Source organism: Sceloporus occidentalis, unplaced genomic scaffold (assembly GCF_023333645.1).
Source record: "Sceloporus occidentalis isolate IW3139 unplaced genomic scaffold, rSceOcc1.0.p SCAF_1, whole genome shotgun sequence".
NCBI lineage: Eukaryota > Metazoa > Chordata > Lepidosauria > Squamata > Phrynosomatidae > Sceloporus > Sceloporus occidentalis.
The window spans coordinates 30,706,871-30,723,180 of NW_028316981.1; the positions used below are offsets into that span (position 1 = coordinate 30,706,871).

General features: G+C 39.6%; 1 protein-coding gene across 21 annotated transcripts in view; it reads right to left on the reverse strand.

The window, feature by feature from the left end:
* Positions 1–16,310, reverse strand: part of CADPS (calcium dependent secretion activator) — a 452,259-nt gene that overhangs the window by 344,067 nt on the left and 91,882 nt on the right. For all 21 annotated transcript variants that reach the window (XM_089518937.1, XM_089518931.1, XM_089518899.1 and 18 more), the window contains exon 2: positions 13,598–13,711. In XM_089518937.1, coding sequence (XP_089375063.1) covers positions 13,598–13,711 — 114 coding nt within the window. The remainder of the gene's footprint in view (positions 1–13,597; positions 13,712–16,310) is intronic.

The window sequence follows — 16,310 nt, forward strand, 5'->3', positions numbered from 1 at the left end:
AGAAAGGAAAATATCCACCCTGAAGATAAGCACAATTTTTCACAAGGGAGATAAAACATGACACATCTCCCTTCTCTGAAGGCAGGACCTGTGGCACCAGAAGGTGAGGATCATGCATATAAATATCAGAACCTCTTAAAGCTACCCATTAAGGAAAGAACACCAGGCTGCTGTGATTTGTGTGCCATAGTTCATTGGAACCAGATACAGGAATGAGTGCATTGCCTCCCAAATAAAAATTACACCTCCATTAATGAAATTTTCTTTCAGTCCCCAAATTTCTAGCATGGAAGTAACTTAAAACTTAAGCCTTTCCTGCACTGACCAACATCCTAGTCTCACAGTTTCCCCAACCTCTCACTGTTACCTGGCCCTCCATTCCTGTGCTGCCATGGATGTTTCACTGAGCAACCTGGCACATCTGCTGCCACAGGTTATTTGCATCTGATGTCAGAATGAGGTGACCAGTGATGATCATATGACTATGCGCCTCATTTCACCCTCAGAGCAGTGGCAGTGAACATGCTATGTGGCTCAGCGGGATGCCTGTGTAGACAGTTTTTATGGAGCAGAGAGCCTGGATCTTCTTGGAAAATCTGGAGTAACAGGTACATTAAAAAAAAAAACATTTCAAGGGTTTTATACCCTGCTTCTGGACTGCTTCTGGGTCATGCATCCTCTGAACAGGATGACATCAGAACAGGAGAGGTGGGAAGACGAGCCTTTTGGCCAGTGCAGACAAGGCCTTAGAAATAGAATTTAGGCATCCCAAGAAAGGGGGCAGCCAATAGCACCAAGAGAATATAAATACAGCAAATATTAGAGTTTTAGATGTGAACTATTTGCAGTGTATCACTTTTTACAATGCTAGAAATTTGGGGATTCAAGGAAAATTTCATTTGGTGGGTCAAATTTTTAGCTGGAGGCCAATACCCAGCTGCACCCCTCACAGCCACATACCTGAGCCACTATTTTGCACTTGTCCCAGTTTGGTATTTGAAGTAAAAAAACAAACAGATCCTAAATTTAACTGTTTGTTTTACCTTTATATTTGCAAAGAATACATGGATGTTGTAAGTCTAAGGCCAGCAGTAATGTTCCTGGGAGTTCTCAGAACTTGGCAAAGGGTGTAGCATCCACAATAATTACAGCAGGTGCCATCACAGCCAGAAAGGAAAAGTCCCAGTTTGATTAAGTTCTCCCCTACCATTTTCCCCACTGTTTTGGAGCCTTTTACAGCTGAGATGCCTTCAGAGAACAAAACAGAACAGGGTGAGGAGAGGAGAGGAGAGGAGAGGAGAAATCAAACCAAGGTGCCAGGGAAGATATTATTTTCCCAAAAAGAAAGAAAGGGGGAAAGGGTCAGTGTATAATGCAATCCTATCAGACACAAGAGGAAACCTGGAAGGTAAGAAAGTGAGCAGAGGGAAATGTATTTGTCTTTATTCAACAGAAAAGACAAAACTACTGGCAGCCTGCAGTGTGTGGAAGATTGTTTTATTAATGATGCCAAGGAGGACATGAATGCAGTACACTGGAAAGAAGCTGGGCACACAGAGGGTGTATCTGCAAATGCTCAATAATTAAAGAACTCAAGGATGACCTGAGGACATGGCAAGTTTATGCACTTCACTGAGTGAAGCCTGGAAAAGCACTATAAGGCTGTAAGTTCTCATTGCTTTTGAGGAGGAGATGCCTCTTTCCATTAAACAAAGAATAACAGATTGCAAGAGAGCAAAAGGAAGAATATGGACTCTCATTCTTCCTTGCAAAGATGTGTGCGTGTGTGTATGTGTGGAGGGGGGGGTAATGAGCCACAAGTACTCTTCTTACATTCTCTAAACAACATGGCATATCCACTCGCTCTAAGCCACCAAATGAGGATCTGGAGAAAGACCTGGAAGTGGTCTGAGATAATGTTTGCTTCCAGACAGTCCTGCTTTTATGGATAAGTACATATAGCCTGCTATTCATGAGCAAGCAGGAATGCATACTTGCAAAAGAACAAGAACTAGCTCTATAATTGCTGCAATTGTGGAAAGGAATTTTAAGTGTGTTAAGAATACCATTTGGCTATAATGTGAAATAGCTGTGTGAATGGCTGCTAGGCTGCCTGGAACATAACTGCATAGAAGCATCTCCATGCAGCAAGCTTCCAGCATAACAAAGAAACCCCTTGAAGTCTGAATCATCCTGGCCACAAACTATTCTATTTAGGAAATGACCAAGCTTGAAATCAACTCATTGATTAACTTGTTAAGTTATTAATTCACCAATTTATCATAATGATTTCATCTTTCTAGATTCCCCAATTAACACTGAAGTTAAAAATATGCTTTAGTGAATTAGGTCATTAGAATTTTTATTAGGGTGGACACCTTCACCTCTCCAGTAAAACCAGGTAAGTCTGCTTCCTCAGGGAAAAAATGAGAATGGGAGGAAATATGTCACATGCAGGGATCATAGAACTGTTTTTATGGGATATGTGTGAGGGAAAGGTCACCTCAGCATTGGATAACATGTTGTTATGAATTCAAAGATATAGCCATCTTAATCTGGAAAATCAGTATAAGCATTTGAAGAGTGAAAGAAGTATGTGTTGGTGGAAAGAAAAAAGAGTGAACTGAAGAAAATGTTAGATGGAGATCCCATTTTTGGACAACTTTCTTAGATGCATGAGAAAGTAGGTTCAAGTATAAGAAAGCTCATGCTACCAACTTCTTTCTTTCAGCTAGTCTCAAAGGTGCTACAAGACTCCTTTGCAGGTTGTTATAAATTTTGCCTTCTTGTAGGCGATGAAGAAACTACTTTATCTATCCAAACACAAGGACTCTCATGAGCACAGCATCTACTTAGAAGTGTTCTTCATGTGTTCAGTGTAGTTTATTCCCAAATACAAGTGTACACAGACTAGAGAGCAAGTGGTCTTTATTATTCCTGGGAAGTCTCAATCACAATTACTTGATCATTTAGTACACTTCTGATTAATTTATTACACTCCTGATTGATTCTGAGGAGGCTCAAATACACAGAAGTCTTGGTGGTCTAGTTCTGCTAGATAATTTTGGGGCAGGGGCCATTTTCCCAGCCTAGGTTTTTTTTTGAGGGGGGCTTTGATTCCCCCCCCCCCCACTGCCTTTTCCAGGGTCTATGGTCACTCATGAGATTGTTGGGCAGACTAATCTGTGTGATGTCTTTGAAAAGACAGAAAGGGGGGGAAGGAAGGGGGGGGGAAGAGAGAACTTTCTGGAGACAAGGTAGATAGCTAGGCTTGTGGATCAGAATTGTTAAATTTGGGAAAGAAGAAAAAAGAATATAAAAGAAGAAAAAAGTGAATTTTGGAAGGGAATGGTGGTGGGATGGAAGAGGAGACCAAGATCTTCAAAGAGCTGGAGCCTTCAAGAATGTCCTCTCTCTTGATCCTGTATGGAAGGAAAGTATTTGGGTTCTCATAGAATCATAGAGTTGGAAGAGACCACAAGGGCCATCCAGTCCAACTCCCTGCCATGCAGGAAATCTCAATCAAATCATCCCCGACAGATGGCCATTCAGCCTCTGTTTAAAGACCTCTAAGGAAGGAGACTCCACTACACTCTGAGGGAGTTTGTTCCACTGTCTAACAGCCCTTACTGTCAGGAAGTTCTTCCTAATGTTGAGGTGTAATCTCTTTTCCTGTAGCTTGCATCCATTGCTCCAGGTCCTGGTTTATGGAGCAGAAGATAACAAGTCAGTAGTGTGTGTGCATTGTGAGTCTGCTTATTTCTCCTCCATTATTAATTATAGTCTGGATTGATTTCTATTGCATGTTGTGGCATAATATACAATTATTCTACAATATTTTTGGTTCCTTACACAATGTCAGGCCTATTAGGCCTGAAGGGCAACTATATCCACCGCCCAATGGCCCTTTATGCAAGGAAAGTGTTTGGAGTCTTTCCAACAACATAATTTCTATTTTCATTTGATTTTTATTTTATATTACTGTATAATATACATGATGATATTATTTGGGGTGAACTACAATGAACCCCTTTGCAATTATAGGTATTAATCACATAGTGCAAAGCTCTTAGACAATTAAGTCAATGGGTTTTCTCAAACTCATTCCCTATTTCTTTCCCTCTGGGTTTCATTCATCCTATCCACACCCTTTCAATTAAACAGTTAAAGTAAGATGGGGCAAAGAGGAATAGGATTATTATATATCTGACCACTGAAACTAAAGATGCCACAGATTGTGTTTGGGATCCATGGCTTGATCCTGCACACAAATCTGTGCTCTGCCACTGGTAGTTACAGACCACTCTTCTTGACTGGGAGTGGAGTGGCAGAAAGGATGCAGTGATTCAGTTTTGTAGAAAAATATCCTCCCTATGTTCAGAGAGACTTTAAAAAATGTCAGATTAAGAATTCTCCACTTTTAATTCACTAATTGATCTTTATAGCTATCCACTTATAGCTATCCTTGTGATAGATCAGTGCTTTCTAACTGATATCATAGAATCATAGAATCATAGAGTTGGAAATAAATCACTGTTTAGGAACTTGTAACAAAAAGAAACATTTGAAGAGTGAATGAAGTATATGTGTTGGTGAAAGAAAACAGAGACACAGGTAAGTGACAAACTAAACTGAAGAGGTAGTAGGATGAAGATCCCATGCTTTGGGACAACCTTCCCCAACCTGTTAGTATCCCAACCTGCTGGACTGCCCCGACTCCCAGCAGCAACCCTATGATGGGCTTTGTAGTCCATGTCGGGAAGATTCAAGATGAAGGAAGGAAACTTTAAAACAACAACAACAACAAAAAGAAAAGAGATGTAGAGAGGAAGAGAGAGAAGGCGAGATATCTTTTATAAAATTCAGTAAAAGTGCTCTCCTAAGGTGAACAGTGACAACCTCCATGCCAATTTCTGTAAATCTCATAGCCTGGCCCAACACTAACATTTTGGTCAGTGTGTTAATTAACAATAACCCACTGAATAAAATTATTTCAATTAGTGCTTATGCTAATCAATTAATTCTCCAGTTTCTTCTGTTTAACATTATCAAAGTGATTTTCAAACCTAATATGCCAAGATCTACACTGTACAAATAATGTAGTTTGACACCGCTTTAACTGCTATGGCTCTATCCCACAGAATCCCGGATTTGTAGTTTTATCAGGCACCAGCACTCTCTGGCAGAGAAGACTTGTAAAACAAAACTACCTTGTAAAATTACAAATCCCAGGATTCTATAGGCTGGAGCTAGAGTACCTAAAGTGGAGTCAAACTGCATTATTTCTACAATGTAGATGCACCCATTGAACTGAACACTTACTTTCCATTCAGAACCTCCCAGTTCAGTCAAAAAGGATATTGGATAGTCAGAGTGGGGATACTGTTTAGCCTGAGACTTTGGGGAGTTACTACATATAAAAACCATGATGCTACAGCCATTTTATGGCTATGTTAGCTAGCTGTGGGATTCTGGGAATTGTACTCAAAAAAAGTAGCCTTCCCAAGCTCTCAGATATCTTAGCTTTGCTTGCAGATGACTGATTTGAGAGATTTCCCCCCACCACCACATTTATGAGCTCAGTGAAAAACCTGAACAAGACAGCAGCTAATGTATAGTCTGAACCTACCAGACTCTTATCAGAATATGGGAAAAAATGAGAGAGAGATGTTTGGGTGGCTGCTCCCAGGCTGTGGTCTTCCCTCCCATAGGAAGTCAAGGTGCCATCCGATCTCTGCTCTCCTTTCACCAGCAGGCAAAGACAATTTTGTTTAAACAGGCATTTAATAATTAATTGGTTGGAAGGGGTATGTATCCTATATTTTTAATTTTATTTGTATGTTTTTAAATGCTTTTACACTTTCAAAAAAATTAATGGTGTTTTAACATGATTACATGTTTACATAATTGTGTTTTAACTTTTTTGTTATCTTGTTATCTTTAGCCTTTTTGTAAGCAACCTTAGATTTCATGTGGGGAGAAAGGTGGCATATACTGTAAATAAATAAATAATGCAGAAATGTGGGTGATCTGGGTCACAAGTGCTATGTGGGTGAGATGTAGAAACCACATACACAAATGCACTGCTTGGGTGTATATAATATCTATACAATGTGCATAGGTTTGCATCTGTTGTTCTTATTGGGCCAAAATGATTGCTATTGTTTCTTCATGGCTGGATCAGAATCGTATGATCTTCAAAGTGAAATGTAACAAAAGGGCCATCCAGTCCAACCCCCTGCCATGCAAGACTACAAAACTGAAGCACTCCTGAAAGATATCCAACCAAGCTCTGATTAAAGACCTCTAAATGTGGAGAGTTTACCACCTAATTTATTCCACTATTGAACAGCTCTGATAACAAAAAAGTTCTTAATATTTAGATGGGACCTCTTTTCTTGCAGTTTGATTCCATTGGTTCATATTCTACAGGGCTATATAAATAATTATTATTCCTTCAGATATTTAAAGATAACTAACATGTCACCTTTCAGTCTTCTCAAATTAAACACACCTAAATCCCTCAGTCATTCCTAGTAAGAATTGGTTTTCAGAGCTCTCATTGTCTTAGTTGCCCTTCTTTGATCATGTTCCAGCTTTTCAATATCCACACACCTCTTTAGTGAGATACAGAGGATGACGTTACATGAGATGGCTAGAATTAAGTGGCTGCTGCTACCCATGCCAGCCTTACCAGTCAGTCTTATAGGAGTTTATCCTTCATTTACTGCAACAGCATGGGTTATAGGCATAGAGAAACAGTTTAACCACAATGTTCTGAGATGATATTAATCTGGCCACCCTCTCTACTTTTCGTAATAGGTTTCATGAGGTCATGTTATGTCAGACATCTTTTGAATGTTCAAGAGCTTGATGGCACAAAATTATTCTAGCTTGATATTACAAAGGCAATATGCAAAAATCAATAATGTTGATTCTCCATGTGGACTAAAAAAACTTGAAAACTCAAAGCTCTATCAAGTGTGAAACTCTGCTTTCTTCCTACAAAGGGTCCTAAGAGCTCTGCACTGGCCAGTGAAAAGTATGGAAACCATGCCTTATTAGGAGCAGCTTAGGGAGCTGGGTATGTTTAGCCTGGAGATGAGAAGGTTAAGGGGTGATGTGATGGTCGTGCCTAAATATCTGAAGGGATGACTTATGATCAGCTACTGCAATTTTAATAGTAAATTTGCTTATGTAGAACTCTCAAAGCAAAGAATAACAATAAACATGTTTCTTTAAAAAATGTAAGGATTTTTTTTTAAAAAAAAAAACAAATTCTCTAAAACAGCATGAAGCACTTTCATCTGTTCTTAAACAACATTAAAGAAGCAGATCTCTGTAACCTTCAAGTTGTCATATAAGAAGAAAGGCAAGTACAAATCTGCAAGACAAAGTTTTAATAGATATGAGTTTTATATACCTGAACATGTTTGGTTCCCCTCCCCTTCTCTCTAATGATGTGAACCCAACCAATATATGATGATGTCAAATAAGCTATTTGTCAAATTGTAAACAATTATGGATGCCTTAATGATCAGTGCCACAAATTAATTAGTGTACAGAAGGCTTCTTTGCAAAATCTAATTAGCTGCCAAAATATTGATTCTTTTAACAAAGATATTATATAATGGAAAATTGCATTTCATAATAGAAAATGATGACCTCTGAAATGAGAAAATGACAGAAAATAATTTAACAAGTGAGTAATACGGAATATGTACTTCCCCAGTCCCACATTAGTCTATTTATCACTTTATTACTAGTTTTCCACTTGAGAAAACAAGCATCCGAAGTTGCTGAGCAGTATTATTAGTTACTATTCAGAATGTGTAAGGGATCTGCTTTGGCAGACTTATTTTGTGGACCTCATCTGGTCTGCATTTCCTGGACTATACATAGGAATGGAAACAATTTAAACAGGGGCTGGATGGCCATCTGTTGGGTATGCTTTGATTGAGAGTTCCTGCATGACAGGGGGTTGGGCTGGATGGCCCTTGTGGTCTCTTCCAACTCTATGATTCTATGAATTTGTGCTCAAAAAAGCAAAAACAAAACCTGAACATTTGAAAAGTGTGCACAGAAAAACATTTATATTTAAAATGTGGGCAAAACACACTTCACCGATAATTTAGTCAAAGGGGGAATGTATTCAGGCTATTTCTACAACTTTATATAAGCACAAAAAGTAATCTTGAATTTGAAAACACACACCCACGACAGATTTCAACATTTAACCTCTCCCCACCAACCGCCAACCCAAAAATCTAATGGAAACAAGCATGGATCAATGAACACAGTTAGGAGGTACAGAATCTTAAAGGTGCATATCTCTAGTTACTATTGCTGTGTAACTATCTAGTTTACTACCTGGAGTTGAAAACAACTGAAAATTGAAAAAAAAATTCAGGATATTAATTGTCTGGAAGACTTAAGCCTTATGGCAACAAATAATGTTGCAAGAAAGTGTGTGAACATAAAAAAGGTTCTCTTGGATCAGATCAAAGGTCCATTTTGTCTGGCCAAAGCCAGTCAGATGATGTTCAGGAGATGTGAAAGATGGCCTAAATGCAACAGTGCTCCCCACACCATTGTTCCAAGGCTACTGGTTTTCAGAAATACACTGTTCCGGAACATGGAGTGTATGTTGTCCATACATCTCCCATTGGACAACAGATGCCGAAAGGCCCATCCATCATGAGTTTGTCCAGTTCCCTTTGAAGGCCACACAAGCTTTCTTAGGCTTTGTGATTTGAGAATGAACTCTTAACTTGTAAATAAAAATAACCATGGCTCTCATTAGGAACAGAAAGCTACTTTCTATGATTATGCAAAGAGATCTTGGAGTACCTTTGATACTAACTGTGTGAAGGAAGTTGTAGAACAAGTCTATGAATGTTTATGCTACAATTTCCTTTGCATAGAAAGGGATAAAACAGATGGTCTGGAAGGAGTGGCTTCTTGCTGTTCTTGGCCCAATCGGGCCAAGAAAGTGGTGACCAAATGGCCCGCTCCCAAAGGGGACTGCCACCGCAATCCCAAGCCAGTAGCTGGCAGAGACGGATTAAATCTGCTCCTAAAAGCTCTTTTGCTGGCTTGGTGCAACCTCGGTGTGGCTTCTGATCACTTTGGGTATGTGCATCATCCAAATGCCACAGGCTGAAAGAGGCTAGAAGATGCTTTATTTGGCCCATCTGTTTCAGGCTCTAGTCTCAAAGGTGCTACAAGAACTCTTTGCCTATTGATCTTAGCTAGTATATTCCATACTAACATGGCTGTGTCTCTGAATTATACCTTATACCACTCACTTTGACCATCTTACTCCCTCTACATGTCCTGGGTTTCAAGCAGATATTTTTCATATCACCTCCTACCTAAGGAGAGGGAGTTGGGAAGGACTTAACCTTTAACCTTCAACATGTGCTCTACCACTGATTTATGGCCCCTCTCTGTATATAATCTGTGCATTACTCTTGCCACCCCTTTGTGCGCCACATCGGGGTCGTGGCAACTGCATGCCACAGTCCTGATCTGGCATTTTTCCAGCCCAAAAAGGAACAGCAAAATGCCATTCCTTTTTGGGTTGGAAAAAAGGCACTCTTTCCATTGTGTGGTGGCTTTTTCTCATATCTGTGGCATGGTGCGTATAAATGCTGTGCTGCAAAAATGCCGTGATGCCGCCCACTCTGTGGTCAGGAGGGTGATGTGACACTGGCTCAGGGCAGCGTTTGGGCATCCAACATGTGTACACCATGCCCCCACGCCACCCTGAAGCTGGCTTTTATTGCCAGTCTGTTTTGCCCTTGTGTGAATGAACGTATCTGAGGGAGAGAGCCAGAAAAAGAGCATTACTGAGTGTGTGAGAATTAATGTGTGACGGAAAGAGAGAGGTACCAAGGCTGCATGAGAGAATGTGTTGTGGCTGCAACAATGGAGATTATCAGATGGGAAAAAAAGCTGGGAGTAAACGGCATATTCACAACTAAGTAGTGCAATCATGCTGAAGATTTCCAGACACATCGTACTTATCCAGGACTTAACCCGTGAAGAACCAGCAATGCTCCAGCAACAAACATCCATGGGTTAAGTCCTGGATAAGAGCAACATAGTCTGAAAATCTTCAGCACAATCTTGCTACTTTGCTGGGAGTATGCCCCCCCTCCCCCGATTTTCCCTATCTGATAATCTCCAATGTCTCATCCTGACAACTAGGGCAGTGATGGCATGTATGTGGGGAGAGGAAGCAGTGCCTTGGTATGACACTCCCCCTTCCCCTGAGGCCACAATCCAGCAAGCTTTCCTTCACTTCTTACTTCCTTCCTCAGGAAGAATCCTTTCTCTTCCCTTCCAGGATAGAAACAGTTTGGAAAGGGGGGGGGGGATCAAGGTCTCCAAGTCTTACACCCCACTTAGACAACTTTTGCACCCCCTCAGTGTCCCAGTTTGAGAATTACTGGTGTAGGCTATATTTCAGAGGACCACCTCTAGTATTCCTTGTTTATGAAAGGTTATGCCTATGAAATTCATGGAATCACCTAAGTCAGCTAGTGACTCGAAGGTACATACACATGTATGCAGCAGCAGCAGCAGCAGTAGTTATAGTATCCCAATAATTTACAAGTGTGCATTTTCCCAATAATCATAAAAAATTCCCTATATTATAGGGTTATAATAGGAAGTTATAATAGGAAATTGAAACTAAGAGAATGACTTATCTTAAGATACCACTTGTAGTGATCACTGGTGATGTGAAATTTGTTTTAGGGACTTCTGAGTTTATATTGTTTGGCACTACAACATGCTACACTATAATTTCTGTCTGTTGAACTGAACTACAAGAGTTCCTCCTTGTCTCCAGTCAATAAGATGGAAAGCAATTTCATGATCAGATTACCATTAACTGTTACCTAAGAGCTACATATAGTAAAAGGTTTTTTTTTTTTTAAATTGAGTAATATAACCATTTGAAAAAATCTATGAAGGATAATAGTTTTAGATTAACTACCCTGGCAACAGAGGCCTCTTTAGTTCTATTAACTAGAATCCTAATCAATAACTCTCCAACTAGATCATGAACAGGTCACACTAAAAAAATAATAATATGAAAAACCTGTCTCATAATTGTAGAGACTACACCAATTTCCATGGTGAATGTCTCATGATAAACAGAAGCTTTTGAAGAACAACCTCAGAGCTCAGCAAAACTCCAACCAACTGAGAAGTTGACTGAAGAACATGTTAAGGGACTGATGTATTTTGATGAATTCCAAAGGATTGCTGCCATAGCCAGCTGTACCATTTGGTGGAGGGTGGTAATAAAGCTCAAGCGGCAGCTATAAGGAAAGGAAAGAAGGAAGGAATTTAGCTGGTTTTTTTAAATGGTAGCAAATGATTTGTACTGTACTGGATTGTAACTTGTAATCTCAAGGTCAATGAGATGCTGAAAAGGTGGACAGGAGGAGAGTGTGTTTTTCACCACAGGCCAGCAGCTCTTAGCAATTAAATATGGAGGTTTGTTTCAGTAATTAAAAAGTAACCTTTTCAAGAATAGAGAAGTACCTTTCCAAGCCCTTGTACAATTCAGATTATAAGAATACTGCCTTTTCTGTTCCAATTTTGGTATTGTCTACATGGGCGGTTTACCTCAAATTCCTCCTGGGCCCACTGCCTCCTGTTTATATGACACAGGGCCAAACCCCCAATTCAGGTCCAGACTGTCCTCATGCCCATACCCAGTTTGGGGCTTCATCCCCTTAACCTGCATTTAAATAACTCATATTTTGCTTCAGGCTTTTGGTACTCTTTACATCGATGATGACAGCAGCCCTCACTCATGGTCCCTGCAACTGCCTGGCACTGTTCTTGTGGGCACAAGTTGCTCTGAGGTCAGAACAAGGTGTCCAGTATCGATAGCATGGCAGGACATCTCTTTCTGATGCAGCAGCAGTGCCTGGTGACAAATGGGGACCATGTGGGAAGGCAGCCACATAATTTGCTGTGAGAGCTGAAAACCCACAGGAAAAAAAAAAGCAGGTACGGGGCAAATTTTGGGGGAATTTGAGGCCAGAATATTCCAGGGGTAGCCCCAAGCATTCTGGAAAGTGTAAATATACCCTGAGTTTCTGACTGTCCCCCATAAATCCTACCAGAAGAATGTTATATGCACCAATTCAATCAAATATTTAAATTACATAAACATACCGGAAAACTCTGAAAAGTTTGTGGGCATATATATGGGACTTTTTAGTGCCAAACAGTTAACATGGCTGGCCCTACACAAACATTTTAGCAAAGGGAACTGCATGAATTGGGCACCACTGCTTTTCCGGTTACCATCCCCTCACCTTAGGAAGGGCTAGCACTCATTTGTATGAAATCCAAACTTTCACTGAAGACAGTGTGAGATTCAGTCCCTGACATTTCCATGTGGAAAGGGATCTTGTAGCACCCTTGAGACTAACTGAAAGAAAGAAGTTGGTAGCATGAGTTTTCATAGCTTCTCACGTGTGCATCTGAGAAAGTAAGGTGAAGTCTATGAAAGCTCATAATTCTTTTATTCAGTTATTCTCAAAGGAGTTACAAGATCCCTTTGCATACTGATTTTCCATGTCAGGCTATGAAGATTCCTGTCTGGAAAGGTGCTAGTCAATGTAGTCCAAGGTGAGAAAGGGTGGCTGCAGGGGCTGAACATGTCTCTAATTCCTCTGTTTGCATCCCCACATGATCTATCTCAAATTTGTATTTGTATTTTTTTAGGGGGGGAAAGTCACCTGACAACTATCACAACTGTTCCAAATAAACCAAAATGTGATGGGTATGATTTTTAAAAAGCTGGAAATCAAATCAAAACAATATTGGAAGTTACTTCTGATAGATTCAGGGTCTTCCGAAACATATGGGTGCAGTGTACTGGGAGAAGGCATGAGAACAAAAATTGGCCTTGCTCCCAGTCTCAGATCCATCCCTGGTATAGACAATTCTTAGCAACACAGATCAATGGTCTGTGCGGTACACTCTACCTCTAATGGTGATGGTAGCCCTGGTAATTGGCTTTAATGCATTAAAGTATTCTTATGCTCTGCTCCCATGCATGTTTTCTGAATAATTTTGAGTCTCTCCTTCTGGGATCCTCAAGCAAATGAAGTGAGGTGTATGGAAAAGATCTTTTTAGTGATGACACCCTACTTTTGCAAGTATCACCTCACTGAGTCTCAGGTGATGCTTATGTTGTGCTCTTTTTAGCACATTTTTGTTTCCCCAGGAGCCTTACTGCTTCTGTTTTTAAAAGCTGTGTCGGTCTTTTTAGACCTTTCCACTGCTGCTGGTTTTACTTTGATTTTATTCACCAGCAGCATTGAATTTTAAAAAGTTGTTATGCTATGTCTTATTCTGTGCTTATATTTTACGTTCATTACATTTGTTTTGTGAACCACTCAAAGAACTTCACCTATTGGGTGCTATAGAAATAAAAGATAGATAGATAGATAGATAGATAGATAGATAGATAGATAGATAGATAGACAGACAGATAGAGCAAACATATGATTCTCTTCAGACAGCTGTTCCTCCTGGATTCTTGGAATTGTTTTTTCATTACCTCATAATAACTCTGGACTGCATTCATAAAAGCTTCATCTGCTACAATCTGAGTCTCTCCATTCAGGAATGCTTGAAAACGATCCTTGACGGTCTGAAGCTGTTGTTTACTTATCTGGAAAAAAAGAGTTAAAAATTTAAGATGTTATAATTTTATTTGTTTGTTTGTTTATTGTTTGTTTGTTTGTTTTCCCAGAATGGACAAATTCCACTTACATTGACAATATATTATTTAATTTCATGGTCACAGTATGTACTGTGTATGTGTGTGTGTTTAAAAAACCCCAAAGGGCAGAGGGAATCAGATTGTGATAATCTGCAAAATTATACAAAACAACCACGTCTTGTATCTTTTCTGACACCAGACAAATTGTGTTGATTCTGACAGTTGTTGGGAATATGGCACCCATGCTAAAGAAGAGTTCTGCCTTCTTTGAACATGGAAAATCCAGCTTTGTTCTTCAGGGATTTCACCAGGCACTGAATTCTCACACAACTACAAGCTGATCTTGACAGAACATTTAAAAGCATCGAAATCTAACACCTTTCATGTTTAATTCTGAAATTGGTACAGCTGCTGGAATCCTATATTACCTTTTATGTAAGAAACTTTATGTGTACTCAGCTAAGTAGCAGAGGTGCTAAGAAACCTTGTTAGTAAATTGCCAAGATGTATATCTGGGACACTGGCAAGAATCAGGCACTTTGCCAGTTCTGGTACCTAATAACATAACAGCAGCCCTCTACTGGATGTAAACATTACATAACTGCCCAATTCTAATCCCCACATATGTAAGGCTGCAGCCACACTGCAGAACTAAAGCATTTTGACACCACTTTAACTGTCATGATTCAATGCTATGGAATTCTGAGATTTGTAGTTTTATGAGCTATTTTGCCTTCCCTGTCTGAGAGCTCTGTTACGCCACTAAATTACAGATCCCAGAATTACATAGCATTGAGCCACAGAAGTTAAACTGGTGTAAAACAGCTTTATTTCTGCAGCATAAGTCCATTCACAGAGACTCAACTCTGATACAGGATTCCTGGCCACATTTTTTACAAGTTTGGGACTGAAGCACAGATATAAGGATATACACACTAATATGTAACATTCATTGCACAGAAAAAAAAATCTCTCTCTCTCTCTCTGGTTTTACTTTGTGAATGAAGATGTTCAGGCGAATGTGTTTATTTAAATAATTATATATACAGAGGTGATTTGTAGTCATGTCTTGGAAGTTGCCTTCTGATTGTTGGAACTGAAAAGGAGGATATGACCCCCGAAACAAATAAAGAGGAAGTATTTTTAAATGTGTGTGAATAAGTGATGTGAATTAGATTGTCAACCACAGAAGCCCTTGATTCTTTGTTACCATTAACTCTTGTCATAATAAAGACTTATTAAATAGAGAAGAATGGCATATTTCAGCAGAGCACAGTGCTTGGTTTGCAGTAAATTACAAACCAAGGATAATTAGTGCTAGTGGAAATAACAACTGGCAGCTGGGGAAACACTAGGTAATTAAATCAATAATTCCCAGTCACTACAAGATAAACTCTAATAATCTAAATGCCCTTTTCATGGAACCAAGTGCTATTTCATCAATTGACAGAAAGTATATTATACACTTTTAACTACAATAAATGTATTCCTGCTCTCCTCAGCTTCCACTATGAAAAACAATGTACAGATATGCAGGTCACACTAGGTGTATAGCAGTGCACTAAAACAGGTAAGGACACAACAACACAGCCTAAGGTATCCTACTTCATAGGAATCAGTAGGAAAGGGTCCTCCATTTGGGGAACTGTACAACTCAGGTTTAAAAATAAAGAAGGGAGAAATGGGTAAGGATCAACATGGTGACTGCCGATAACATTTGGGCAGAAGAACAGATGGTACATAGGATTCCTGGATGCAGCTTTCCTGACACTACTGATTTGCACTATATTTCTATTTCAGTTATAGTCATTGACCAGAAACTTCTTGTTTACTTAACACTAGTTTAATCAGAGGTTTCCTGTTATTTCCAAATGTATCTGCATCTGTTTGTCTGCCTATCTCCATGCTTGGGACATTACTTTTAGAAAGTAATCTGCTCCTTTGCTCACCAGAAGCCCATTGGAGCACTGCACTAGCTTTGCTATTTTAGAGGCTTCCCACTAAAGAATGTGTGTCCACTGCTTGTGATAACAATGTTCCTTTGCTTAGTTTAGAGGGGTCTGTGTATATTGTGCTTACCTACAGACCAGAACAATGTGATATCCTGATCATGGCTGCCAGTGACTAGTGCTGCAGTGGCTACAGTATCACACTATAGTCTATAGCAGTTTTAACTATGTCATGCTCCAGCCACTGCTGTAGGTGGCTGCCAGCCAAGGCTATATCCTCACATTATTCTTGTCTACTGATGTAGTTGGAAGCACAAAAGGCCTTGGTTTACCTTGAGTGTCTTGGAGACTTTCCCCCCTGTATTAAACATTAGTAGATGGCTAACTTGTATTCATGTAAGCACTCCTCCCCGCCCCAAATAAGTGACTGAAAAATAAAAAAAAATAGCTAAATAACAAAAAGGAATAGGTATTATTGTGGTACTCTGCAAATGGAATGGTGTTATAGTGGTTAATCCAAAGGGTAACTCATTTCAAGTAATGCTGTCATTTGTAATAAGGCCTTCAAAATGCTAATCTATATAATTGCATGGAAATTC